Source organism: Lepidochelys kempii, chromosome 3 (genome assembly GCF_965140285.1).
Source record: "Lepidochelys kempii isolate rLepKem1 chromosome 3, rLepKem1.hap1, whole genome shotgun sequence".
NCBI classification, from domain to species: Eukaryota; Metazoa; Chordata; order Testudines; family Cheloniidae; genus Lepidochelys; species Lepidochelys kempii.
The window spans coordinates 57,130,475-57,156,526 of NC_136382.1; the positions used below are offsets into that span (position 1 = coordinate 57,130,475).

The 26,052-nt window shown below is 42.2% G+C and overlaps 1 protein-coding gene across 3 annotated transcripts in view; it reads left to right on the plus strand.

Annotated features, from left to right (window-relative positions):
* SMAP1 (small ArfGAP 1) overlaps nucleotides 1–26,052 on the plus strand; it is a 221,404-nt gene that overhangs the window by 16,246 nt on the left and 179,106 nt on the right. For all 3 annotated transcript variants that reach the window (XM_073336382.2, XM_073336380.2, XM_073336383.2), the window contains exons 2-3: nucleotides 11,139–11,272; nucleotides 19,271–19,356. In XM_073336382.2, the coding sequence (XP_073192483.1) occupies nucleotides 11,139–11,272; nucleotides 19,271–19,356 (220 nt within the window). The remainder of the gene's footprint in view (nucleotides 1–11,138; nucleotides 11,273–19,270; nucleotides 19,357–26,052) is intronic.

A 26,052-nucleotide genomic window follows, 5' to 3' on the forward strand; every position in this document is an offset into this window, starting at 1 on the left:
AATTTTAAATGAAGCTTTTTAAACGTTTAAAAAAGCTTATTTACTTTACATACAACAATAGTTTAGCTATATATTAAAGACTTACAGAAAGAGATATTCTAAAAACGTTAATGTATTACTGGCACACTAAACCTTAAATTAGAGTGAATAAATGAAGACTCAGCACACCACTTCTGAAAGGTTGCCGACCCCTGACGTAGATAATTGTCAGTAAGAGGTAAAAAACAGATGACTGTCAAGGAATTATGATGTGATTGGAATAACAGAGACTTGGTGGGATAACTCACATGACTGGAGTACTGTCATGGATGGATATAAACTGTTCAGGAAGGACAGGATGGGCAGAAAAGGTAGGGGAGTTGCATTGTATGTGAGAGAGCAGTATGACTGTTCAGAGCTCCGGTATGAAACTGCAGAAAAACCTGAGAGTCTCTGGATTAAGTTTAGAAGTGTGAGCAACAAGGGTGATGTCGTGGTGGGAGTCTGCTACAGACCACCAGACCAGGGGGATGAGGTGGACGAGGCTTTCTTCCAGCAACTCACAGAAGTTACGAGATTGCAGGCCCTGGTTCTCATGGGAGACTTCAATCATCCTGATATCTGCTGGGAGAGCAATACAGCAGTGCACAGACAATCCAGGAAGTTTTTGGAAAGTGTAGGACAATTTCCTGGTTCAAGTGCTGGAGGAACCAACTAGGGGAAGAGCTTTTCTTGACCTGCTGCTCACAAACTGGGAAGAATTAGGAGGGTAAGCTAAAGTGGATGGGAATCTGGGAGGCAGTGACCATGAGATGGTCGAGTTCAGGATCCTGAAGAAGAAAGGAGAGCAGCAGAATACAGACCCTGGACTTCAGAAAAGCAGACTTTAACTCCCTCAGGGAACAGATGGGCAGGATCCCCTGGGAGAATAACATGAGGGGGAAAGGAGTCCAGGAGAGCTGGCTGTATTTTAAAGAAACTTATTGAGGTTACAGGGACAAACCATCCCAACGTGTAGAAAGAATAGTAAATATGGCAGGTGACCAGCTTGGATTAACAGTGAAATCCTTGCTGATCTTCAACACAAAAGAGAAGCTTACAAGAAGTGGAAGATTGCACAAATGACCAGGGAAGAGTATAAAAATATTGCTCGGGCATGCAGGAGTGAAATCAGGAAGGCCAAATAACACCTAGAGTTGCAGCTAGCAAGAGATGTTAAGAGTAACAAGAAGGGTTTCTTCAGGTATGTTAGCAACAAGAAGAAAGTCAAGGAAAGCGTGGGCTCCTTGCTGAATGAGGGAGGCAACCTAGTGACAGAGGATGTGGAAAAAGCTAATGTACTAGAGGATTGGGCCAAAAGAAATCTGATGAGGTTCAACAAGGACAAGTGCAGAGTCCTGCACTTAGGACAGAAGAATCCCATGCACCGCTACAGACTAGGGACCGAATGGCTCAGGAGCAGTTCTGCAGAAAAGAACCTAGGGGTTACAGTGGATGAGAAGCTGGATATGAGTCAACGGGGTGCCCTTGTTGCCAAGAAGGCCAATGGCATTTTGGGAAGTATATGTAGGGGCATTGCCAGCAGATGGAGGGACGTGATCGTTTCCTCTCTATTCGTCATTGGTGAGGCCTCATCTGGAGTACTGTGTCCAGTTTTGGGCCCCACACTACAAGAAGGATGTGGAAAAATTGGAAAGAGTGCAGCGGAGGGCAACAAAAATGATTAGGGGACTGGAACACATGACTTATGAGGAGAGGCTGAGGGAACTGGGATTGTTTAATCTGCGGAAGAGAAGAATGAGGCGGGATTTGATAGCTGCTTTCAACTACCTGAAAGGGGGTTCCAAAGAGGATGGATCTAGACTGTTCTCAGTGGTAGCTGATGACAGAACAAGGAGTAATGGTCTCAAGTTGCAGTGGTGGAGGTTTAGGTTGGATATTAGGAAAAACTTTTTCACTAGGAGGGTGGTGAAACACTGGAATGCGTTATTTAGGGAGGTGGTGGAATCTCCTTCCTTAGAGGTTTTTAAGGTCAGGCTTGACAAAGCCCTGGCTGGGATGATTTAATTGGGGATTGGTCCTGCTTTGAGCAGGGGGTTGGAGTAGATGATCTCCTGAGGTCCCTTCCAACCCTGATATTCTATGACTGAAATCTAATTCATAGATAAAAATGATGTAGAAAGTGAGGGGGAAACTCTTAGGAGTTACTAATCTGACCACAACCTCGGAATCTGCCTTCTGAATGTGGCATTTGCATATTTAGACTGAACATTCTTCATGACTCCACATTAAGGGGCACCTTTCTGGAACAGACCAGAATGAGCACTAGTTATCTAGTACTCTGTTCTAGATTAGTAGTGCATAAAGAAGACAAGCCTGTTTATGACTACAAGCACAAAAGGTTTTAAGAGGCAAATAAGTGAGATTAAAATTCAAATAGCTTTCATTCAGGAAAGTGAACACAAACATTAGAGAAATGTGCATTTCTGCAGTAAAATACCTGTCAACTTTTCAAAATTTTAGTAGCTGAATGTTCATAGCAAATTTATACTTGAAATTTTTGATATTTCTGATCATGAAGAATGAGGTGTATAACATCTGATTAAAGTAACTGAGATGAGAAAAAGGGTGACTTGAACAATAGACTTCTGTTATCCTCAAAATATGCTTTCATCGTTGGAAATAAAAGATCCTGATGTGCAGAATTTGGTGCTTGTGTAACATGGGCTATTCATTTAACAGTCCAAATTTAATTTTGAATATAATTCTGTTGGATAGTTAACCCACATCACATACACTTTGAAATTCTTTCAATCTTCATGATTTTAATCCATATTTGGTTTGTTTTATTAAGACAAGTGAAGTCTTATGTAAATGGTGTAAACTATTAATTTCATCTGAAAATTTACAGTCTATTTGTGGTGTTTATGATTAGAAGTCACTCCTACAGATGAGGTTTTTTTGAATATTGTTCCTGATTTTGTTTGCTTTGTGTTCAGATAAAGTCTCTTTTTCTGTTATAAAATGGGATTGAAACTGTCAGTGACTATGTAACTAAGGTGTGTGAACAGGCTGTAGTGGAATTGCCTGTGACCAACTTCCTCTAATGGATTCTAATGGCATTCATCTGTGTAGCTTTAGGGAGCTGAACTTAAGCTTATCATTTGACTTACAAAGTACACCATGACTTGTTGCACTTATGTCAAGTAGCAACCGTGTTTTTCTAACATGAATATGGAATTTCTAATATGGTCATTTTTTACTTCAGCTTCAACCATCAGTGTTGCCTTCCAGAAGTTAAATGACTACTTCTGGACCAGCAACCTGTTACATGATTGAGATCAATGGAAGCTAAGTTACCAACCCACAGTTGATATGTGGGACAATCAGCTCTCAAAAGTGGGAGGGAGTAGTGAGGATAAGATCAGGAAGAAATGGCAGGAAGGTGTGTATTTTCACATAGCTGACTTCTGTAAGAGCAGCTAACAAGTCATCTTTGGGCTATTGCATATATGCTTTTTCACCAACTTTGTAGGTTTCTTGTTGGACTGAATTTCTTACAAGAAACTACCCTTCACAAATTCACTTTCTCCATTTCTTAGTGTAGTCTAAGCCCTGGTCTACACTACAAACGTATGTCAATATAACTACGGTGCTCAGAGGTGTGGAGAATCCCTCCATCCGACCACCTCAGATTCTGCTCCATCCGACCACCCCCTTGCTCTTGTTTGGCCCACCCTCCCCCCATTTCCGACCCCTGTCTTTATAGTGTAGATGCTTTCTTCTTCTCTGCCATGCTAACTAGGTGTCAGGAACATTGAGAGTACAAGAGAGACTGTCTACGTTCTCTCATCTCCAGTGCCTGACACCAGCGTTTCCCTGACTGCCAAGTGGATCAGTTCCAGAGATAGTTCTGCTCCACCTCAAGATGGAGCATGCTTAGTTTCTTTCTGTGGGCAGTGCATGTATAGTCTTGGCAGCATGTAGGAGCTCTGTGAGGCATAAGCCTGCGCAGTACATATAGAATATTTGGAGAATTTAGCTGCCAAACTTTAGCAAGTCTCTGAGCATGTGTGAATGGATATGTTTTCAGAGGCTTGTAACTTAGCCAAATTTAGGCCATTTTTCATACACAGCAGAAGGCGCTTCTCTGAGGGTGGGATGGTGTGATTGCCAAATTTCAAATCCTTGCTCTAAAGCATGGAGACACTTGAATTTTTCAGTGAAACTAAAGTTTTACCATGAGAAAAATGTATTTTCCCTTGTCTTGGTTTTGGAAGCAGCTGAACCATTTTAGGTGAAACTTGCAAAAAATAATTCTGCCTGCAGCAGACGCATAACATGAAAAGTTTCAGCCCAGATGATAAAGTTCTGGACAAGTTGCAAGCAAAGTGAAAATAGGGTCATATAATTGGAAGCGTTGGGCAACCTTAACCATAGGTGGCGCACCAGCTCTGCCTGTAATATCTTAGTTTGTGTTTATACCTTAGGCCAGGGTTCTCAAAGTCCCGGGCCACAGATGGCCTGGGACTTTGAACCTCCCCACTGTGGCCCGCGGAGAGAGATGCATGCAGCCACACTGCTAGCAGTGTCTGCTGCAGGTGCTGCCCTCTTCTTCCTCTTATTGGCTGAGGGAGAGGGACAGAGATACCATCAGTAGTTGCTGGGCAGAGGTAGCCATGGAGGCAGCATCATTAGTTGCCGGGCAGAGGCAGCCATGGAGGCAGCATCACTTTTTTTCCCACAATGAGAATAAACAAGTCAAAATACTGAACACAACTATCTGATGCACACCTTGCTGCAGTCCTGAAGGTTTCAAGTGCTCAGTCACTGAGGCCAAACATCAACAAACGGACAACTGAAGCGTTGCCAGATGTCTGGCAAACACTGAAAACTCTCTGGCAGGCAAAGAATTGTATAAAGTTGTCTGACAGTTTTATTATTTCTAAAGTTCGAAATAAAAACACAATATAAACATTTTGTTTTCTGAACACCATCTTCAGTGACATTATTGGCCCGCTGGGAGGATTTGAGGGCTGGCATTGGCCCTAAGGTAAATTGAGTTTGCGACCCCTGCCTTAGGCCATGAAATAATAATCTTTAGCCTTTTAACTATCCAGCTCCCTTCAATTTTACTTGTAGGAATGTAATCAGCTGCATGCAAATAACGTAGAATATTTAATCAGCAGTTAATTAAGTCATGGTTTACTCACTTATAGACAGTCATATTTTCATAGAGGTTTAATGTGGGACTGTATTTGCCATTATTGTATTCCCATATATGTTTTGAGTTGGTGAATTCCTCTGAACTGATATCTGCAAAGAATTTAGTAACCAGTGTCTCCTAGCTGAATAGATGTCTTACACTGACTTAGGGAGTTGATAGTATTTATCTAGCACTAATGTTGTCACTTTTAAAATATTGTATCTGGTTGAGTCCAACGGCAGAAAGAGATTAAATTTCATTTTTTATAAAGTTGAGGGGATTGACTTATAAAGACCAAAAAAATCCACTAAGGGTGTGTAGTTAGACAAAGCTGGCGTATGAAGAGAGATCACTGACTAACCTGAATTCTGTAAAAGTGATAATCCAAACATTGGGTAACTCGGTAGTGATAATGCTATGCCTTTCATCACCGTGTGTGTGTTTTCTGGGCTGGTTGTCCCACTCATCCTTGGGATTGCCCCATTTAGAAACTCATGTCGCAGAAAACCACGAGCATAATTACTAATAAATTAAAATAAATGTAGAAAGCCTTAATGAATAAAAAATGGGACACATTTATATTTCATATATATCCTTCATAGATGAAAATATTTTTATGCAGTTAGTAAAGCTTTGTATAAACTAAATAAATGCACAAAATCAGCAAAGAATTAGTCTTAAAGAAAAGACAATATTTGAATTACATGTATTCAGGTCTCTGCACACTTGTTCTTGTAGTGTTTGAGGAATATACTCAAAGAATAAAGTTCTCCGTTCAGCCCTGACCATTCTCATTACCCCCATCCACCCACTACAACTATCCTTAGTTTCCTCCTATGAGCAAAAGTTCACCATCCCAGAATGGGTTGCTGGATAACTTGTGTAACAGGATATCCTGTACCATCCATTCCGTTAGGCCCATGGACCCAAAAAGGCTGAGATTCATTGTCCAGGCTTTTCTTCCATACCAAAGATCAAGTGTCTGGGTTAGGTGAAGGTTCTCATATGCAGACGAGGTGAAACAGTATTAAAGCTAGATTGCAAGGGGTCAAGGAAGTTTGGTTTCAAGATGAGTTTGTAAGATTCTTGATCTCGAAAGATGGCATTTTGAGGAGGCGTGTCACAGCTGCTTGAGGAAAGCTGGCATGCTACGTTTCCATGGGAAGTAATAGTTTCTACCAAAGTACCAAATGCCTCTCAGCTGAGGGCACAGGTCTAAATTTACAGGTGGTAAACTGAGTGAATTGTAGTCCATGTAATGACTATTTCCTATGAAGGAAGTAGTCGGCTTTTGTCAGTGGTATACTGTTAGTTCTTAGCTGTTTCATGCCAAAGAAACCTGAATACAGGTAGCTAATAATCTGGCAGGTTTTTTTTCCGTAATTTGCCACTTAGTCTATGAATCACACTAGCAACTTCAGAAATACTCTCCATTCTTGATGCGCTTTCCTTTATGTTCATCTGTGCTATAGGAAGTCTAACCTTCTATGGGGTGGTTGGAGGATTTATGTGGGCAGTATCATTTAATTTTAGTAACATGTTTACATAGTCACAGTTCTGCTCCCTTACTCAAGTCAGTTCCATTTGTGGATTCAGAGTTGTTTCTGCTTACTTTAGGGCATATCTGCATGGATACTTACTGTGTGGCAAACTAGGATGATCTGCAGTGCTCCAGTGTTGTGAGCACTGTCTGTCTGTGTGGGCCTTGCTGCTGCACACAAGAAATTACCTCGTGTGCATTGATTTACTGCAGTCACTACAGAACTTCTAGCGCACAACAGCAAGGTGAATACACGGGAAATTAGTGTGCCACACTGGAGTACTGTAGATTTACACCTTAGTTTGCCAAACAGTAAATGTTCATGTAGACGTGCCCTTAGTGACAAAAATAAGCTCCTTATTCCTAGTAGTCCTGTAGAGTCAACACAGTTAAGGCCGCTAACTGGACAGTCTCTTCCATCTTGCACTCTGTAAACAGAATTCTCCACTAAGTTAGTTAGTTATGTTTCTGCACCCTATTAAAGACAGAGTGGTTGCACAAGTGTTACAGGGGATGTAAGTTGATATCTGATGACATGCGAGAGAGACCCTAGTCTAGGAGCCCTGCTTGCATTTGCTTTTGAGTAGATGCAGCCACGTATTCCTTGTAGATGTGCATGCACCCAGCTCATTGAAGACCGAATTTTGCCTGGCAGCACTCTTGCCCTGTGGCCCTAGTCCCTACCTTGGCTATATAGGGTGGTGCCCACCCTGAGTGCCCCCTCAGTTTCTTCCCACTGCTGAAGCATAATCCTAGATAATGTATTAATTATATTGATTACTTAAGAATTCCCAGTTACCACTTTGAGGATTGACAGGTTCTTGCCCCAAGATCAGGCCCAGTAATTATTATTTAAATTATTATATAGTTGGGAACTCTGATGTGCACAGTTGCAACACTTACAATATAGGAACCCTTTTATATTTACAAATATAGTTTATTAATACATTCAAAAAAGATTCAGGTGGCAAGAGACTTATGGCACTGAGGCCCTTGTCTGATCAGTCACCTTCAGAACTAGCAAGTGATGCCACTCCATTTTCAGAGTCTGTCTTTGTTCAAGAAGAAGAATCATCATCCTCCCTCCTCTGGTGCATTGAGGAAGAGGTCCCATAAGACTAATCAGGGTCTCTTGAGGACTCAGAAGATGAGGGAGAGTCTTCTTAAGAGGAGTGCTGATGGCACCATACTCCCTCCAGCACTCAGGATGGAGCAGGTCCATCTAACTGCTTCCCAGTACTGTTGGAAAATCAGCGAAAATACTGTCAACTGCAGTTCTGGCTATGAGGTGTCCTTTGAGTCCATACCAATGATGTCAGTTCCAGCACTGATTGTCTCCATGCTGATGGCATATCAGGTGGCTTCAGACCTGCTTTGCTTCTCAGTCCCTGATTCTCTGCTAGTTCAGGAGTTTTCTGGTACCATTGTTTCTACTGCTTCTTTCATTGTGCTGTTGGCACCTTCTGGCCATGTTGCAGAGGTGCTGGGTTCGTCGGCACTGCAACTCACTCTGTCCATGGTGGAACTGAGGCAGACACTGGATCCAGCAGCGAAGGCCGCCTTGATGGTGGTGTGCTCTTTGTCACAGTTATTGCCTGGTCAGCAGATCCCATTGTCGAGCTTGGTACCATCCTTGGCCTCAGTGGTGGTGCTTCCTCCAGACCAGATGAGAATGTGTCTTGCTCAATACCATAGGTGTCAATTCCCTATTCTTCTTTGGCACTGATGCCTAGCCTGTGTTGGGCTTTGGATGAATCAGAGCACTTGTTCAACCTGTTGGGGCTGGCTCCCCCTTTGTCACTGGAGAAACTCTGGGATTCCTTGAGATCCAGGTTGGGGTTGTCCACCTTTTAATTGTCACCTAATAGGCACCAGAGACCATCCTCGGATCAGCATCGATCTCAGTCAGGACAGAGGTGCTTGGCCTGGTGCCTGCTGGCCACCAATGGTAAATCTATTTGCCCAGTGCCTTCTTGGAATCTTTAGGATGCTTCTTGGTCTTTCAGGTCCGATTCACTGATGCATTCTAGAGTGAGATCCCCTGTGCAATTGGTGACTCCAATTCCCTGAACTAACACAGCTATAAGCAACCACCGAGCCTGTGCCCTTAGGCCTCCACAGTAATCCAGACTGGATCCTCAGATTAAAGAACAGGATCCATTGTTGGCGTAGCTAACTGCTTCTTTGTTCTCTCCAGACAGCTCTACAGTGCTGGCCTCCTCAATGCCCATGTACTTCAAGGCACATCAAGGTCTCCTTAGGTGTATGACCACTTTCTTAGGCATCCAGGCTGAATTTCTTCAGGAGAACATGTATAAGCTGCTGTATATTCTCCAACTATCTGCTCAAGGGCCAGTAGCCCTCCCAATAAATGAGGCTCTCTTGAAGCCTACAAAGGAATACTTCCACTTTGTTGCCTCCCATGATGAAGCATGCAGAGAAGAGGTACTTAGTTTCCATACTGGATTTTGAGTGTTTCTACTTCCACTCTGCCCCTAAGTCTCTTGTGGTAACTGCTGCTAATGAGAGGGCACAACAGGGAAGGTAGACATCTGTCTAAGGACAAAGAGCCCAAAAGGATGGACTTGATGGGGAGGAAGGACTTATACTTCCTCTTTCCTGCAGATGCACATCACTGACAAGTCGGTATTGCTCTCCAAATACAATTTTATTTGGATGCCCACATCTAAGTTTGCAGACACATTGCCAGAAGCCTCCAGGGACCAGTTTGTCATTCATTGCAGAAGCCTGTATGGTACCAAGACTTTTAGTGTCCGCTCTAGATGCGGCAGATGCCTCAGCCAGAATTATGGCATCAGCTGTGACTATGAAGAGGGCCTCATAGCTACAGAATTAGGGCATTGTGTCTGATGTGCAGCAGATCACTGATGACTTACCTGTTGATGGTAGGTTTTGGTTTCTAAGAAGATTGATGAGACGTGCAACCTTTTTAAGAATTCCTGAGCTAGTTTGCATTCTTTGGGAGTTTATACTTCAGCTGTACAAAGACATCACTTCAGTGGTCAGCAGCAATACTGCTTGCAGTGTTTCTTTGGGCAGGTCTGCTTTCCTGTAAGGCAGTGGGACTACACCCGGAGGGGGCATAGATCCCAGAGTCGAAGGCCCTCTGATTCTGGTTTTAGCCAGCTGGCCCATCCTCCCCTGGCATCCAGCAAGTGCTCATTTTGACTTGTTTGTCCAGTGTTACTGAGGGAAAATCCAGAAAAGAAGTTCTTTCTCATGTTCTGTTCATGCTATGCTTACTCAATCGTCTAGATCGTCCGAAACAGCAGAAAATCATCTTTGGTCCCAACTCAAAGAATTGAGTTTGAGGGCCCTGATAGACTCTACAAAGTTGAGTGGTTTTTGTCAACCAACTGATTCCATATGATCCGCCACCTATGTCTGGAGCTGCAGTCTCAACCCTCAACCACAGCCCAAGTATTCCTGAGGTTGCTAGGCCCTAAAGCTAGATGCTCATCAAAGTCTGAGGTTTTGTTTCTTTTGATTCTGTGGGATGAAAATCTTGCTATCCAAAAATATCAGTTCTTCAGTGCTTTTAATTACTAAACTACATTCTGGGTATATTTAGTCATTATTATGTGAATGTCCTTAAATTTTGATAATATAAACAATACATATAGACTTATGTATTTAGAGCATATTTGGTGGTCTTTTCATCTACTCTGGGTATTCTATTTTACAACATTTTTATTGTTGGATGTTTTGGTCAATGTTCTCATATGGGTTAGTTTACATGTCCTTTTGAGTAATCTTTGCCCAGCAGGAGCAGCCCAAATATCACTGTCAACTTGAAGCAGAATAATGTATGTCCATACGTAAGCTTAAACTGAAAAACTTGACTTGGAATGCTAATATCTTTGCAGTGTACTTTGGTTTTTTAAACTAAACCACTGATAGAGATAGTTGTTGTATGCCTCATGAATGCGTGGCTGCTGCATTTGTTACTAATAACTCAGATATGGTAAAAATTGCAAAAACATCTTTTTAGTGATTTGTACTGACACTTGCATCTAATGCACATCCAGCTAGATTAATTTAGGTGCAAGTGAGACCTTGCTACTGCTAATGAGTTAAGTTTTTACTGTGAAATTTCATGGAATTCCTGACTTGTGCTGTCTAAAAGGTTTTTCACATAAATTAGTTATAAAATGAAAGACAATTGTAGGTAAAATTGCCACAGAGGAGGTGGAGAAAACCACTTAGTTTTTCCATGGATGATTGATAACCAGATATTGCTAACATAGAGACACATCTCATCTCTCTACTTAGTGTGTACCTGTCAATCCTGTTTCTCTTAACTATGTGTTAGAATGGTGCAGAAAATCAAATCTCTTTATGTGGAATTTTTAAAAGAAATGATCAGCTAATACTTTTTTTTTTTTGTGTTAGGTCCAAGATGGGCTTCTTGGAACACTGGTGTATTTATTTGCATCAGATGTGCTGGAATACATCGAAATCTTGGGGTTCATATATCAAGGGTAAAGTCTGTCAATTTAGACCAATGGACACCAGAACAAATACAGGTAAAAGGTCTCTTGTAAATCAGATTTTTGAACTGGAAGGACAGCTATAAAAAGCCACGTTGTTAGGCCCTGAGAGAGGGGCCCATATACATGCTTGCCTGGTACTTGGGAACAAAATAACAAGAGTTTTTTTTCTTTTTCTTTACAATCCCACAGAAAACTCAGTATAGATACTTTACTTGAAACTTGGGTAACTGTGTGCAGCTACTCAAGATGGATTGATCTACAAATCACCAATTTAAATCATGATTTAAATAAGCAACCCAGGAACCTTGATTTAAATAATCAATTCTAATCTTGTTTTCATTAGTTTTTGAGTTATTTTCCCAAAACTGGTTGATTCTCATTGGTTCTTAATTTCTATATTTTTGTTAAAAACGGGAATGCTATACTAGATTTTTTTTAAAACTTGTGATTCGTTAAGCTGTATTTGGAAGGAAATTGGAATTCAATTAAATGAAGTTAAACAACCTTGATACAAAAATTTATTTTCCTCCCATTCATCTTGTCAAGGTTCCTATACAAGTACTCTCACCTCAGTTGTTGTAGTGGGTTTGTGATGCTAATCTAAAAATGTCCCATCTTCATGTTGACATTCAGTGCTACTTTGGATTGTGCATAACATCTGTCTATCAATATTGTTCAGGAGTTTTGGGAACTGGAGGAGGTATTTGTTTTAAACTCCATAATATGCAACTCTTTGTACTTCAATTATTCATTTGATGTTTAGCTACGTTATAAATGAATGAGAATAGTACATTCAGTTGTATATTGTCAATCGTAAAGGTGCAAAAATATTGTAAAGTTCTAGGTTTTGTTTTTTACTTGTTTATCCACTTTTAAACGTTGGCAACTTGACTCATTTTATTACTTCTTTAATACCAAAAATGACAGTCACATCATGGACTGCAGAATTAAATGTTAGCATCTAAAAGTTGGTGGAGTATTTGAAACTGAGCAATGTTGTCCCTCTTTTGTCAGTATGGGACTTCAGAGTCTCACAAAATAGAAAAGGGGAGGCAGAGGAATCTTAATGATTAAAGATAGGTTTTAATAATTTAGACTCAATTTTTGATAAATCCTAAACGAGCCTTTGAAATATATAGATTAAATGAAATAAACCGTTGAGTTCAAATATTGATAATGGTTAGTGTGTCTTCTGATACAGTACTGCTGAATTTGTGACTTTTTTATCAGAAGCATTTTGAAACTTGAAGATAGCACGATTAGATTTATTTCTGTTTTATTCAGCCTATGCTAACTAGTAGGATTTTTTAAAAATTTCTTTATTCAAAGAAAAATTTAACTAATATATCATCTAAAGTAAATATATATGAGAACTCTCACCTGACAAGTTGCAATCTTGCATATGGTAGCTAAATTTCTTCCATATATATACCTTGTGCTCCACAACTGAATATTCATTGATTTATTATTAGAGGGATTTATTATCAGAAACCGATTTGAGAAAGAACCAGTCCCAATTAAAACATTGTGAGCCACAGTAGATTATCTACAGCTGAGTGATTAATAAAATTTCCTAAATTGGCAAAACACTCCAGAAGTTGCTGTTCTCTTCAAACATTCTGCATTTCATATCAAAGTACCATCCTTCTGGTAAACCGTTCTTTTTAAAGAAATGTTAATTGATTATGATGGTCTGTTATACCTGTTATAAAGAATGAATTGTAGTTTGGGTCTGAATATCCTTTTTAATGCTATAAATAGCAAATTTTAAAAGACATGGGTCAAGGTTAGAAGGTTTGAATTTAAACCTGCCAGTGCTCATGGTTTTTATTTTATGGTTACACTGTAATATGCTCTCCTTTTGTGTGTGCCTGTTGGGAGCAGAAATAAAATGTTCAAAGATACTTGAAAAAACTGCAGGTTCCCTTATCAGCATGTAGGCAGAAGAGCAAGCATAATTTGCATATACATCGGACCCTTGCTAGAGCGCGCATCGCTATAGCGCAGATTCGCATATAGCTCAGTCGGGCCATGGATCCCAATTTAAATTGGGACCATGGTAACGCGTCCCCCCCATAATGCGGTCCCCACATGGATCCAGAACCCCGTGTTCTAGCGAGGGTCCAGTGTACCTGTGACTGGGAGGAAGTTCAGTTGGATTTGTTGTAAGGTGTTCCAGTAAAATATTTTAAAAATTGTATATTGTTTGTACAATATGTACCACAACGGGGTCCTCATGTATGACATATGCTCCTAGGTGCTAATGCAGTATTGAAGTATGTATAATAACACAGCAGCAATAACAGGATGTTAAAAATTTGTTTCTAAAATTATATAATTTTGTGTCGTTGGCATTAACAGCATGCTAAATTTAATTAAAACTGTTGCTTAGTAGCTTTGTTACTGTGTTTAAATTAGCTGCAAAAGCAATCCTGATGGCATGGATGACCCTAGCAGGACCACAATGGCTTTCTTGTATCAATGTGAGCAGAGTAAACCTTATAGTGGAGCACATTTCAGTAAGAGCAATGCAGAACTTAGGCCCATTTGAAAAGAAATGGGAAAGAATGTTACTTCAAAATAAATGAGTCTTACCTCCTAGCATATCTTTGTGTGTATTTGAAATCCTATAGTTATAGTGCCACCCTCACCTAAATCTAGATTTTATTGGAAAAATATTGTGCTTACATATTTTTGTCCTATTTTTAATAATAAAAAATTGAAGGGAGGAAACCTGAATATTTCATGCTGTTATAAAACTTTGATTTTTAAAATAAGTCATCTTCAAATTCAGTCCATTTCAAAATAGGAGTTCAGCTTAAGGAATTTCTGAATTCCCACTGCCAGCTCCAGTTTTATAATCACATTTTTCTATTCTTTTAAAATATTTCTCTCCCATTGTGCTGTGTGACAAACTTAGGCAAATTGGGAGCTGAAAATACAGGGAATATTAAAATTGCAGTCAAATATATGAAATAAAGAAACTGAGAGACAGTTCAAGTGGCTTCTGTGCATTTCTGATGGTGGAACGCTTCCTAGCAATGCCTTTGGAATGCTTTCATGCCCCCTCCTGTCCCATCTCTCACTGTTTCTGAACAGTCTGAGGATGAGGCTATAAAACAGGCCGTGGCACTCTGGCCATCTCAGTTCCTTACAACCGTGGTTAAAGACAGCCTGGAACTTCTCCACATCTGACCATATCCACTTCTTCAGTCAACAGTACCTTTAGCTAGTTCATAGTTTGGTCCTTTATTTTATTATTCAAAATAATACTTTTTTTTTTTAAGCTAAGGACTCTTGTAGATTCCTCATCTTGGTGCAATCTCACAGATCATGTGGCAGATCTAAAAGGAAAGTGGCTAGGATTTAAGGGTCTTTTCCTGCTGTCTTTCGTGCCTCCAACACCGATATGATGTGCATAGTATACATAGGAGAAGGACATTCTGTCTTTCCTGGTGCACAATATGTAGCACCCTTACTCCCCAAGCCTATAAAAAGTGTTAAAACGAGACCCAAGTGCTTCTGCTGCAGCATTCCCTAGTGACCAAACCCTCTGGTGCTGACCAGTCAATTTCTGTGATTTAAAGATAGGCCTGCATCTGACCCATTCTCTTTGGGAACTAAGCAGTGGCAGGTTAAGGTTCTGCTAAAGGTTCAGTCATAGAGTCCAGGGAGACTGGTAAAACCTGTTGTATTGAAGGATCGCAAGTCATCAGATGGTAGTTTCAGTACAAGTATTGGCCTCTGTTATCTGTCAAGCCCACTTGGATCAGACTCTCCCAGTTCTGGGGCAGGTGGTGTGTGGTGTGGCTTTGGTTAGTAGTGTTAAGCAGCATTGGGAGTCCTTTTTGGAATTGACCCCAAGGAATCTGATATAGTCCTAGGTTTTGGTTTAGGATTCAAAGTTCGGGGCTCATGATAAATCCCTTGAGGCCGGTCGTATCCTGAGTATAATGAATTTCACGGTTCCAAAAGTCTTTTCCAGGGCCAAGCAGCTGCCAGTGTAGTGGTTAATAGTTGTAGCTCTGTGTGATGGTGTATAAAGCCCATGCTGGCCAGGAGGGGGTTAAGAAGATTGAGGAGTCCGGTGGCACCTTAAAGACTAACACATTGCCACCGGACTTCTTGTTGTTTTTTGTGAATACAGGCTAACACGGCTACCCCTCTGATACTTGACACCAGGCAAGGAGGTTAAGGAGCAGCTCTGGGCTAGGACTCACCCCTCTGCCCTTGCCGAGCATGCTTGGGTGTGAGGCAGGGTTTAAAAGCTAGCCAGGCAGCTCAGTCAGGGGGTGGCAAGCCAGGGAGGAGGACCATCCCTGGGAGCTTCATGGGAGGACCAGAGCTGAATCTGCACTGAGCTGGGGAGCAAAGGAGCCGCAGCACCCAGCGACTGAGACTGGAAGCCCAGAAGGTGACATTTCCCCATGGCCGACTGGGGTATGGACTGAGGGTGGAGTGACCCAGGGAAGCTGACTTGAGGCTGACATCAGACGGAGATGGGTGAGCAGCCAAAACAGCCTCCCAGGGCCCTGGGTCGGAATCTGATGGAGTGGGAGTGCCTGTGTTCTCCTCTCCCCTTCCCTCACATCGTATCCACTTGGCCAGGTTGCTGCCCTGAGGGTGTGACTGCTGCTGCAGGCATTAACCGCTAGACAGGAGACCCTTCCCCCCCGATCATGCTCAGATACATGGCTCAGATCCTCAAGGAACCTCAGATCCAGAAGACAGTCTTATTGCAAGAATCCATGAAGGGGATAAAATAAAGAGCAACATACACCCTTGTTCCTGTTTCCCCTCCGGGGGGGAAAAAAAGCTGTGGAATATTTTCAGATGTCCTCAGAACTGTCCCTTCCCCATACCAAAACTATGGGTTCATTGGACACATCTTTTCCCCTTCTCAGTTCTAAGGTTCCTTCGATCTCTAGTTTCACTGCTTCCAATTGCATCAGAAGTGAGATTGGGTCCAGTGTTGAGTCAGATAGGTATAGAGAGGTTACATTTCTACCCCTATTCTATTTCACTGACAAGACATGATAGAAAACCTGATTCTAATTACTGATGAGACTTGCCGTTTCTTCTTAGGGATGAATGGTTCTACTGACCATCACCTAGATACTATGAAAATATATATAATATAGTGTGTGTTCATTTTGAAAAAAGCAGACAAGCTGTACCAACTACCATCTGACGGGTTCTTGCTGTTTCACACTTACCCTGCTGCCACCTCACTGACAGTGGTTGCAGCTGTCTGATCCGGGTATGTTGTGCCATCTCTGACAAGGAAGGTAGAAAACTAGATATTTTGGGAAGCACGATCTTCTCCTCGTCCAGTCGTGGCATCAGGCCATCGAACTCCCAAGCTGTGATACCTCATTATCAGTCCTGTCTTTGGAAGAAGATGGCTCTTTCTGCTTAAGAACCTTGCTGGAGATCAAAGAAATCTAGCAAAGATATTAATTACAGAAGAACAATTTGTCGCCACACAGTTATTGAGACACTTTCCATATGTCAGACTTTGCTGCCAGGGCGGTGGTGTCTGTCATACCATAAGGAGATGTGCATGGCTGAGATCTCAAGGTGTATTCCCTGAAACTGGGGTGGGTAGAAGATGGTTTGTGCTGAATAAACCATGTCCTCAAAGATGAAGGATACAAAGTTACTGTCCAGATCAGTCGGTATTTATCATTCTCCAAGAAGGCGGTTTGGCGCTCCTGTCTCAATAAGCACAGGCAGCAGAATCCTCCTTCATCTTTGTCCTCCTATCTTAGCAGCAGCAATAGCAGCTTCCTTGATAGCAACAACAAACAAGAAAAAGCTACAAGCCTCATCCCAAGAGCAGGCACACTACTTCATGCTCTTCTGTACCAGGCCTTAGATAGTAAGTGTGACATGAGGAGTGAGAGCTACAGCTCAGTCCCCAATCAACTCTCCAACTTTCCTCCTTCCAGTCCACCTTTGGGAGTTTCACTCTTCTACTATTTCCATTACTGGAATAGCATTATCAGAGAGAAGTGGATCCTTGAGAAAGTGCAGGAAGTCTGTTCAACCTCATTCTTCCTCCTAAGGATCCCTCTCACAAGCACCTACTACAGACAGAAGTTCTACCTCTTTTGGAAGCTCGGGCTATCAAGGAGGTACCAAAAGAGTTCAGAGCAAAAGGGTATTTGCTCAAAGTAGTTTCTGATCCCAAAGATGGATAGTGAGATGTGATCATCTTAGAGCTCAGAAAACTCAGTTTGTTTATCAAAGTTCAGTTTCCTTGTGGTGACAGTTGGGTCAGTAATTTCTTCCTGATCTACCCAAGATTGATTTGTAGCTCTCGATCTCAAGGATGCATATTTCCTTACATTGATCATACCTTCATATTGTGAATATCTCCATTTCATGGCTTTAAAAAAAGAGTACAGGGTCCCCATTGACCTTTCTGCTGCCCCTTGGCTATTTACAAATTGCCTCTTTGTCATGACAGCATGCTTAAGACTGCAAGGTATTACTATATACTCCTATTTGAATTAATGTCTAATAAAAGCTTCATCTCAAAAGTCTCTGACCATCAATCTGGACTGTGTGTGTTGGAGAAACTGGGTATCTGAATAAATTGGAAGAAATCACATCTTCCTATGTGGTCCTGAGGAGGCGGTTGAAAGGAACCAAGGTGGAGCACCTTGTCCTTTTATAGCTTTTCCCTCATTTTACCATCAGAGGTGCGTTGCCAGTACAGTTTGAGTGTCAATGTGTAGAGTTCATCTTGAATAACTTGGGTTACAGATGAGTAATCTCCTTTTTTCTTCTTTCACTTGCAATCTTAGAAGCTACTTTTGAAATACTAAGTTTAAAAATTTTCAGATAGAAGTGATTTATTTTTTTAAAACTACGTCCACTTTAGCTGTCTTAAGTGAACCTAGGGAGGTGGTGGAATCTCCTTCCTTAGATATTTTTAAGGTCAGGCTTGACAAAGCCCTGGCTGGGATGATTTAGTTGGGGATTGGTCCTGCTTTGAGCAAGGGGTTGGAATAGATGACCTCCTGAGGTCCCTCCCAACCCTGATATTCTATGAACCCAGAGTAGCAAATTCCACAGGAAACATCTTATAATTCCCATTCATATGGTCTTTTTAAAATGCTTTTTGTATTATCTATCTTTCTGTTGCAGAAAACATGCAAAATAGGGTTGTGTTGGTTTGTTTGTTGACCAGTGGTGGGCAAACTTTTTGGCCAGAGGGCCACATCAGGGTTGCGAAAGTGTATGGAGGGCCCGGTAGGGAAGGCTGTGCCTCCCCAAAGAGCCTGGCACCCGCCCCCTATCTGCCACCTCCCACTTCCCGTCCCCTGACCCATCCAACCCCCCCTCCTCTTTGTCCCCTGACCCTAACGGCTGCCCCAGGACCCTACCCCCTATCCAAGCGTCCCTGCTGCCTGTCCCCTGACTGCCCCGACCCCTATCCACACCCCTGACAGGCCCCCCCGGCTCCCACGCCTGTTCAACCTCCCCTGTTCCCTGACTGCCCCTGCAACCCGCTGCCCCTTACCCAACCCTCTCCCCCCACCCCCTGCTACCTGCCCACTTACCATGCCACTCAGAGCGGCAGGAGCTTGCAGCCCCACCGCCTAGCCAGAGCCAGCCATGCCACCTGCGCTGCCCAGCAGGAGTGGCGGGTCAGAGCACTGGCTGTGCGCTGAGGCTGCGGGGGAGAGGGAACAGCGGGGGAGGGGCTTGGGGGCTAGCTTCCCCAGGCAGGAGCTCAGGGGCTGGGTAGGACAGTCCCGCCGGCCGGATGTGGCCCACCTCTGGTATAGACCATAACACTTGAACAGACCAGTGGTAAAAACAGAATATTGCATTCAAAGGAGTGTAGAGAATATATATGAAACAAATGGATGTGATTAGAAGATTTAACCTCCAGTTCTTAAAATGTAGTGCACAAAAGTTTTTAAACCTCTTGCTTACATGGTCAGAATAACAATGGAAATGTGTTTCCAAGACCCAAATTAGCAATGTACAAAACAATAATAATTCTTCTTTCTTTAGTGCATGCAGGATATGGGAAATACGAAAGCAAGGATACTCTATGAAGCTAATCTACCAGAGAACTTCCGAAGACCACAAACAGATCAGTATCCTTTTTCCGTCTTACTGTTTTCAAATTCAAGGAGCCTTAATAAAACCCAAGTGTTACTTACCCCATTCTTCATCTAGTTATGTATGTCAACTTATCATAATTAACTTAATTAAAGTTGATATTTTTTTACATTTATTATTTTGCGGTACCTAACTGGAGGCATTGAAAAATGGGAAATGGTTCAGCAAACCTTCCTTATGGTAAGAAACTTAAGACATTTATTTAGTTTATTAAAGAGAGAGGTTAAGAACTGATGTGTTCATAGTTCATAAGTGTGTACACAGGGAGAAGATTTCTGATTGAGGACTCACAGATGTTATGCCTTTGTTTTGAAGAATAAATTGCTGGAAGCTGAAGCTAGACAAATTCAAACTGTAAATCAAGTACGTTTTTTGCAATGAGGATAATTAACCATTGTAACTTACCAATGGAAGTAGTGGTTTCTCCCTCATGTAAAGTGTTTAAATCAAGATTGGAAATCCTCTTTAAAAGATATGTTCTAGTTCAGCCAGACTTGGACTTGATACAGGAGTGACTGGGCGAAACTATATGGCATGTTTCATGTAGAAGGCATAACAGATCAAGGACTGACATCTTTTAAGGTGGTAGATGACTACAGAATCTACTAGCTTCCTTTGGTGGGCCATATAGAATTTTTTTGTTGTTGATTTGAGCCAGTCTTCTGAAAGTTACAGGTGTTAATAAAGCTGTTGCTGCCTTGCACCACTCTGCATCCCCATCAGTGTAGGCTCTGACTCCACACACCATCCAGCTCCAGTTGTTGCCTCTGCACTGGCTGATTGTTTGGGAGCTGAGAACCAGTCATGTTCTGACCAGACCTCCTCCTTCCAGCACTGGGGAGGGGCAGGACACTCCTGCACTAATGGGGAGGAAGTAACCAGAGCTAAGTGGCATAGGATGGAGCCAGAGCCTGTGTCAGTAGCGGGCCTGATGCATAATGGAGCCTATGTCCATGGGAGAGCAGAGTGGAGGCAGGGAATGGGAGCAACAGGACCCTGTGTGCCAGGTTGTAGTGCTATTCATATTTAGTTAGGCTGCAGCCCCCGCACCCCACAGCATGCCAGCAGGGAAAGGGCTCTGCTGTTAAGTCACCCAGTTCTGGTTTCTATCTCACCGCAGGTGCCAACTCCATGGGTGCGCTAGGGCTGCTGATCAGCTCCTCTCCCCCCTCCCCCCCCCCGCACCTTCTTCGCTCTGGTGATTAGCTATTCAGTGGCAGGAGGCTCTGGAGGAAGTTGGGGGAGGATCAAGGGCAGGAAGAGGTGGGGTGGGGGTTTGGAAGAAGAGATGGAGTGCGGACAGGGGTGGGGCAGAGCAGGAATTGAGTTCCCCTGGGAACTCTGAAAGTTAGTGCTTCTGTACCTCACTGTTGGCAGAGGTATGCCTCAACATACCCTTAGATGTGTAGGGGTTGGGGACTGGCCACTGTTGGGGTGGTTTCTGAGAACTTCTTCACTGAGTAGCCTGAGACCTTAATCACTTGATTCCCAAGAACTCAGCTTGACTCCAAACTTGTCGCTGAGGGTTCTTTAAGTGCATGCAATCAAACTACACTTGAGTTGATCGGGCTCAAGTGTAGGGGGAGGTACAAGTTATACCACACTTCCAGCATATGTAATCATGAATCAGCTTATATATACACTTATTATTATACCACACTTCCAGCATATGTAATCATGAATCAGCTTATATATACACTTATTATTATTGGTTAATACATTGTATCACACACTTTATGATTATTCTGCTAATTTTTGTAGCTGATCCTTGTCTAGATCATGAGCAGTTCACGTGCTGCACTATGTGCTAGCCACAGGTGCAAGCTATCACATATTGCTTACTATTTTATTTTTTACATATTTACAGGGCTACTGTAAATTCATGCTTTGTTCGTTGTCGTCTTGCTCAAAATAGAACTACAACCACAATCAGCTGTGGGAGCTATTGGGGGAAGTCAGTAATCGGAGCTGGGTGGTGTGAGGTGGAGCCAGTGACATTGCAACCCAGCACACGGGCTCCTGCTCCCAGTCCTTGAGATCTGATCAACTCTGTACCACCTGCTACCCATGTCACTTTAAATACTATCCCTGGTGCTCAGATTTGGGTGGTTACAGATTCTAATTGGCCCCCCTATGACTGTGCACCTGCACACCACCTCCCCTCCCCCTTAAATATTTTCACCAGCTGCCTATGGGGATGCCAAATAAAATCTGGGGGGTTGGATGCGGGCTGCCAGTTGCCAATCCCTGCACTAGATTATTTCAATCCGTTTTAGTATAAAAATCTACAAATGAAACAAAACCCCATGCTGAATATTACTTGACTGTTTATTTTGTGTGTGGTGTTTCCCACCTCCCAGAGTTGGTGACCAAGTGAATGTCATTTAGTCTATATTAGACTTTTTAGTTTTGCCTATCCGAAGAGGAATTTTCATCACAGCAATGTCTTAAAAAGAACACAAACACCTCTTGTCCATACTTTAAGTAAGGTTCTGTGCCCCAGTTGTCGCTGTATAGGATGAATGGGGTAGTGCCTTCTCTTTTTTTGGCCAGCAGAACAGCAAGAAATGAGGCTTTCCAGTTCTCTGACCAGAATTGCCCTTTCATTGCTTGACACGTGTGTGTCAAACTTGGAAAAAATCTGGAGAGCATTCCTTTTGTGTTACACAAGTTTTCACATAGAGCTGCAAGTTCAAACGCTTGATTATCAGGACTCATGGCCCTAGCCATCCCTGGTTCCTTCTAGAAGTGGTGACTAGTAGCAACTGTCCTCACATTTGCAAGTAGTGCCCTGGGTGTATTTAGGAAGCCTTTCTTGCCTTGTCTTGTATATTTCTTAGATCGGCCTTTTCTTTGGGATATGACTGTTAACATTTGACTGGCTAAAGTCAGACCCGAAGCATGTCTAAGCCACCTCCTAAGGCCAGTCCCAGCTGTTTCTTCCTGCCTGACTCCAGCGATCCTCTCCCTTGGCTTAGGTAGTTGAACAGAATATACCTAGTTCTTTATTCTCCTTCAGCAAAGGGCCAAGTTTAGCTTCCCTCCTCTGTAAGCAAGTAAGGGAATGGAATAAATACCTGATCTCTCTCTGGAGAGTGGGGAAGTACTGCTCAAGGTGAAGCAGCCAAGAGAAGTGTGAAGTCATGAAAAGCATTGGGTGCCTCCTCCAGGAGAAGTACTGAGATAGCTGCTGTACATTTGAAGGTGTACTGCTGAATGTAGATAATTCAGTGTGGCTGGGAACTGAATATGTGGTGGGCACTGGGGGACAGAAAGGAAGACGAGAATTGATAAATAGAGAACAGAAGAGATTGAATTAGTTGGGTCTAGAAGCAAAATGAGAAGTGGTGAATTTGGTAATGGTAGGGAGAATTGATTTGGAGCTAATGTAGAGCTGTGTGAGTCAGGTGGATGAATGGTGACAGAGTAGGAAGATAAGTAGGAGTTGTGTGGGGCTGAATAGTGAGTGAATTAGTATGGTTTGATACGCTTGGAAAAATAGTTGTGAAATGTTGGTGTGCCCAGGAGCGTTGGAGTGCATAACCAAGCTGGTGAAATTTTAATGGTGTGCTGGTAATTTTTTTTTTATAATTTTGGAAAGCTAACTTCATTACTAGTATTAATTTAGGTTGCTTTCAATCTGTTTTGCTGCTTTATCTTCAGTTCCAGACCATTGTGGAGCTAGTTCTAGCTGTGTATGTGGGCTTCCAGCCTCTATAAGCTCCCTCAGTAGTTTGAACCCTGGCCAGTCCACAAGAATAGATCTGAACTGATATCTCACTTATCATATCTTACCCTGAAACAGAGTGTAAAAAGGGTGTTATGGAACAATAAAATGTTGTTCTGAGTAGTCTTAGCCTAACCATTTCACGCTCCATACACATCTGAAAGCTTTCTGATTGCGAAAGCATTAAAGCCTTGTGCTTTATTATCTTTCACTCTAAGCACATTGTAGGGAATATGTCCCAAAGTGTAGTTTGAGTTGGATAACTTTTATTTGGTCAAATGCTAAATGAAGTTTATTATTAATAAATCAAAGCTGCTTTAGCATTCCTAGGTGAAAGGGCACTGGAGTTCCTCATGCACTCACTATGAGGTTGGCCTTCCTCCAAGTCTTTCTTTTCCCTTGTCATGCTTATTGTCAGAAGAAGTGAGTGGAAATGTGTGAAAGAGGGTATTGATGATGGACCTTTGTATTTAGCAAAGTGAGAATTAGCTTTATTCCATTAGATGGAAGTCTGTTGCCAACTCCTTTTCACATGTCCTGAAGAGGACATATGTTCGTGGTAATCAACTGATTTTACAAGAAAAAGTCTACCTCGGTCTGGAGTCTTCTACTATAACTTCATATTGAGATCCCAATTATTGGTCCATAATGAGTTTCGCCAGCATGCTGGAATCTGTAACTGGACAAAGGTGATTCCTGAGGCAGGGCAAGAGGACCCTGAACTCTGCAAAAGACTCCATGCAGAAGGAGAAGAGGGTCTCCCACACCAAAAATGATACCTGACGTTGTATCCTGCTCTATTCACTGGATTGGCCAACTCAAGAAGAGAGACTCTAGCCATCAGCTTAGCCATGCCTGGAGTCTATGTACAGCTAAAAGAAAAGAGACTAATCGCCTCGCTGCATGCAAAGTGAGTTCAAGTTATTTGCAACATCAGAACTACAGTAGGTCTCAACTGAGATCTATCACATGAGTTAGAGAAGAAGGCTACTGAATTCTCCAAGGTTCCACTCCCAGGTCAGTTACCTAATTAGTGAGAAGCTATTTTTCTTTAAAAGCATACTATTCCAAAGCTGCCAAGTGCCTGATTTTAGGATACTTTCTCACAGACACAGAAATGATCAGAGAGATGCAGACACTACAGTATTGTGGTAGGGGGAATAAGCTAAGTAAATAGGGTCTGTCATAGGTTGTATGTTCAGACAAACTTAAGATGGAACTTCAAAATGGGAAGGTATGAAGAAATAATTCTGTTATACTTCTTTAAAGCAAAGGCAAGAGTTTCAGCTGCTGCTTTTAGTAGACTAGACTCTTAGCTCAATTGATTAGATTAAAAGAAAGGCATTCTTCCTTAACTTTCCTGTGAAGTATTGAAATAATTCTTGTGTTAACCTTATAAATTGATGTAATTGCTCACTGTAGTAATTGATGAGCCAGAGAAATTAACCATTGGTCGAATTTCAGTTGTAACTTTAATTTCATCATGTATTATGTTTTTTATTAGTTTAGGGAAATTAGAAGTAAATTTAGTGATATTTGCTTACCTTCATATTTATTTGCTTATTCTTTTAATAAATCCATAAAAGCATACTGGTTCCTCTCTGAAAACTTCTTCAGTTTAGGAAAACATCCTGTTTAGAGGCCACACTTATGGCCATGTTGAACTTATTAGGGTCCTTAACACCACTCTTTTGGGATTCTATCTACACAGTTTAGGCCAGGGTCCCCTTCTGCACTAAAGTTTGCTAGAGCAGGGGTTCTCAACCTTTTTCTTTGAGGCCCCCCAAACATGCTATAAAAACTACATGGCCCACCTGCGCCACAATAACTGGTTTTCTGCATCTAAAAGCCATGGCCGGCGTTAAGGGGTAGCAAGCAGAGCCGTTGCCCTGGGCACCATGAAGCTAAGTTTCTCAGGCTTCTGCTTCAGCCCCAGGTGACAGGGCTCAGGGCCCCACGCTTCACTCCCATGCAGTGGGACTTCTTTTTCTGCCCTGGGCCTTAGCAAGTCTAACTCTGGCCCTGCTTGGCGGACCCCCTGAAACCTGCTCACGGCTCCCCTGAGGGGCCCGGGAATCCTGGTTGAGAACCACTTTGCTAGGGCACAGGAAGAAGATCAGCTTTATACCTATTTTGTTACAGCAGCAGCTCCATTTATCTGAGGAGTATTGGTGTGATTAATTTGTATTTCCTACTTCATCACTGTCATCTTCACCTTATGAAGCTGTAGCTCCATCAACACCCCCCGGTGATTATAAACCTTCAGGAGCTTCTAAGAACACCAGCTGAAACACTAGAAATCCACTAGAAGTTGCAAGTGAGATCTCACCATTTATTGGACATATTATGCACCTCATTACCTGACAAACAGGCAGTGACAGTTAATGAGAGCTTCCTAGAGCCTGCTCAGCTGTTATAGCATGCCCCTGCCATCATTCATGCAACATCCGAAAAGATGAGATACTAGGTAATCGCCTAGGGCTTTGAATATTTTTAAATGGAGCTGGATTCTTTGTTGCAGTGGCCCAAGAGGGAACTAAGCAACAAAGTTATAAATCTACCCCTATAAAACAAAGGAGCCACAATTATTTCACTTTGTAGGCAGACAGTTATTCAGCCAGCTTACAAATAAGTCTCAAATTATCAAGTCCTTTTCAAAATAGGACTCCTCTGCTGGCATAGGGAGCTCTGAATTTCTTGATAGTGCCATAAGAGTTGAGATGAGCTGCAGTCTTAATGAGGGACAATTAATCTCAAGGACACCCCTTTAAGTCACCTATAGATGTATCTGATCCTGCAGCATCTTTGATGGTGACTACTGTAATGATAAGACCTTCACCTTGGCTTTGACCATCTGGAAAACCATTCATGAAATATAGAATATTAGAGAACTTGCCATTTGAAAGAATGGAGCTTTTTAGCTCAAAATCAGAAGACACCATAC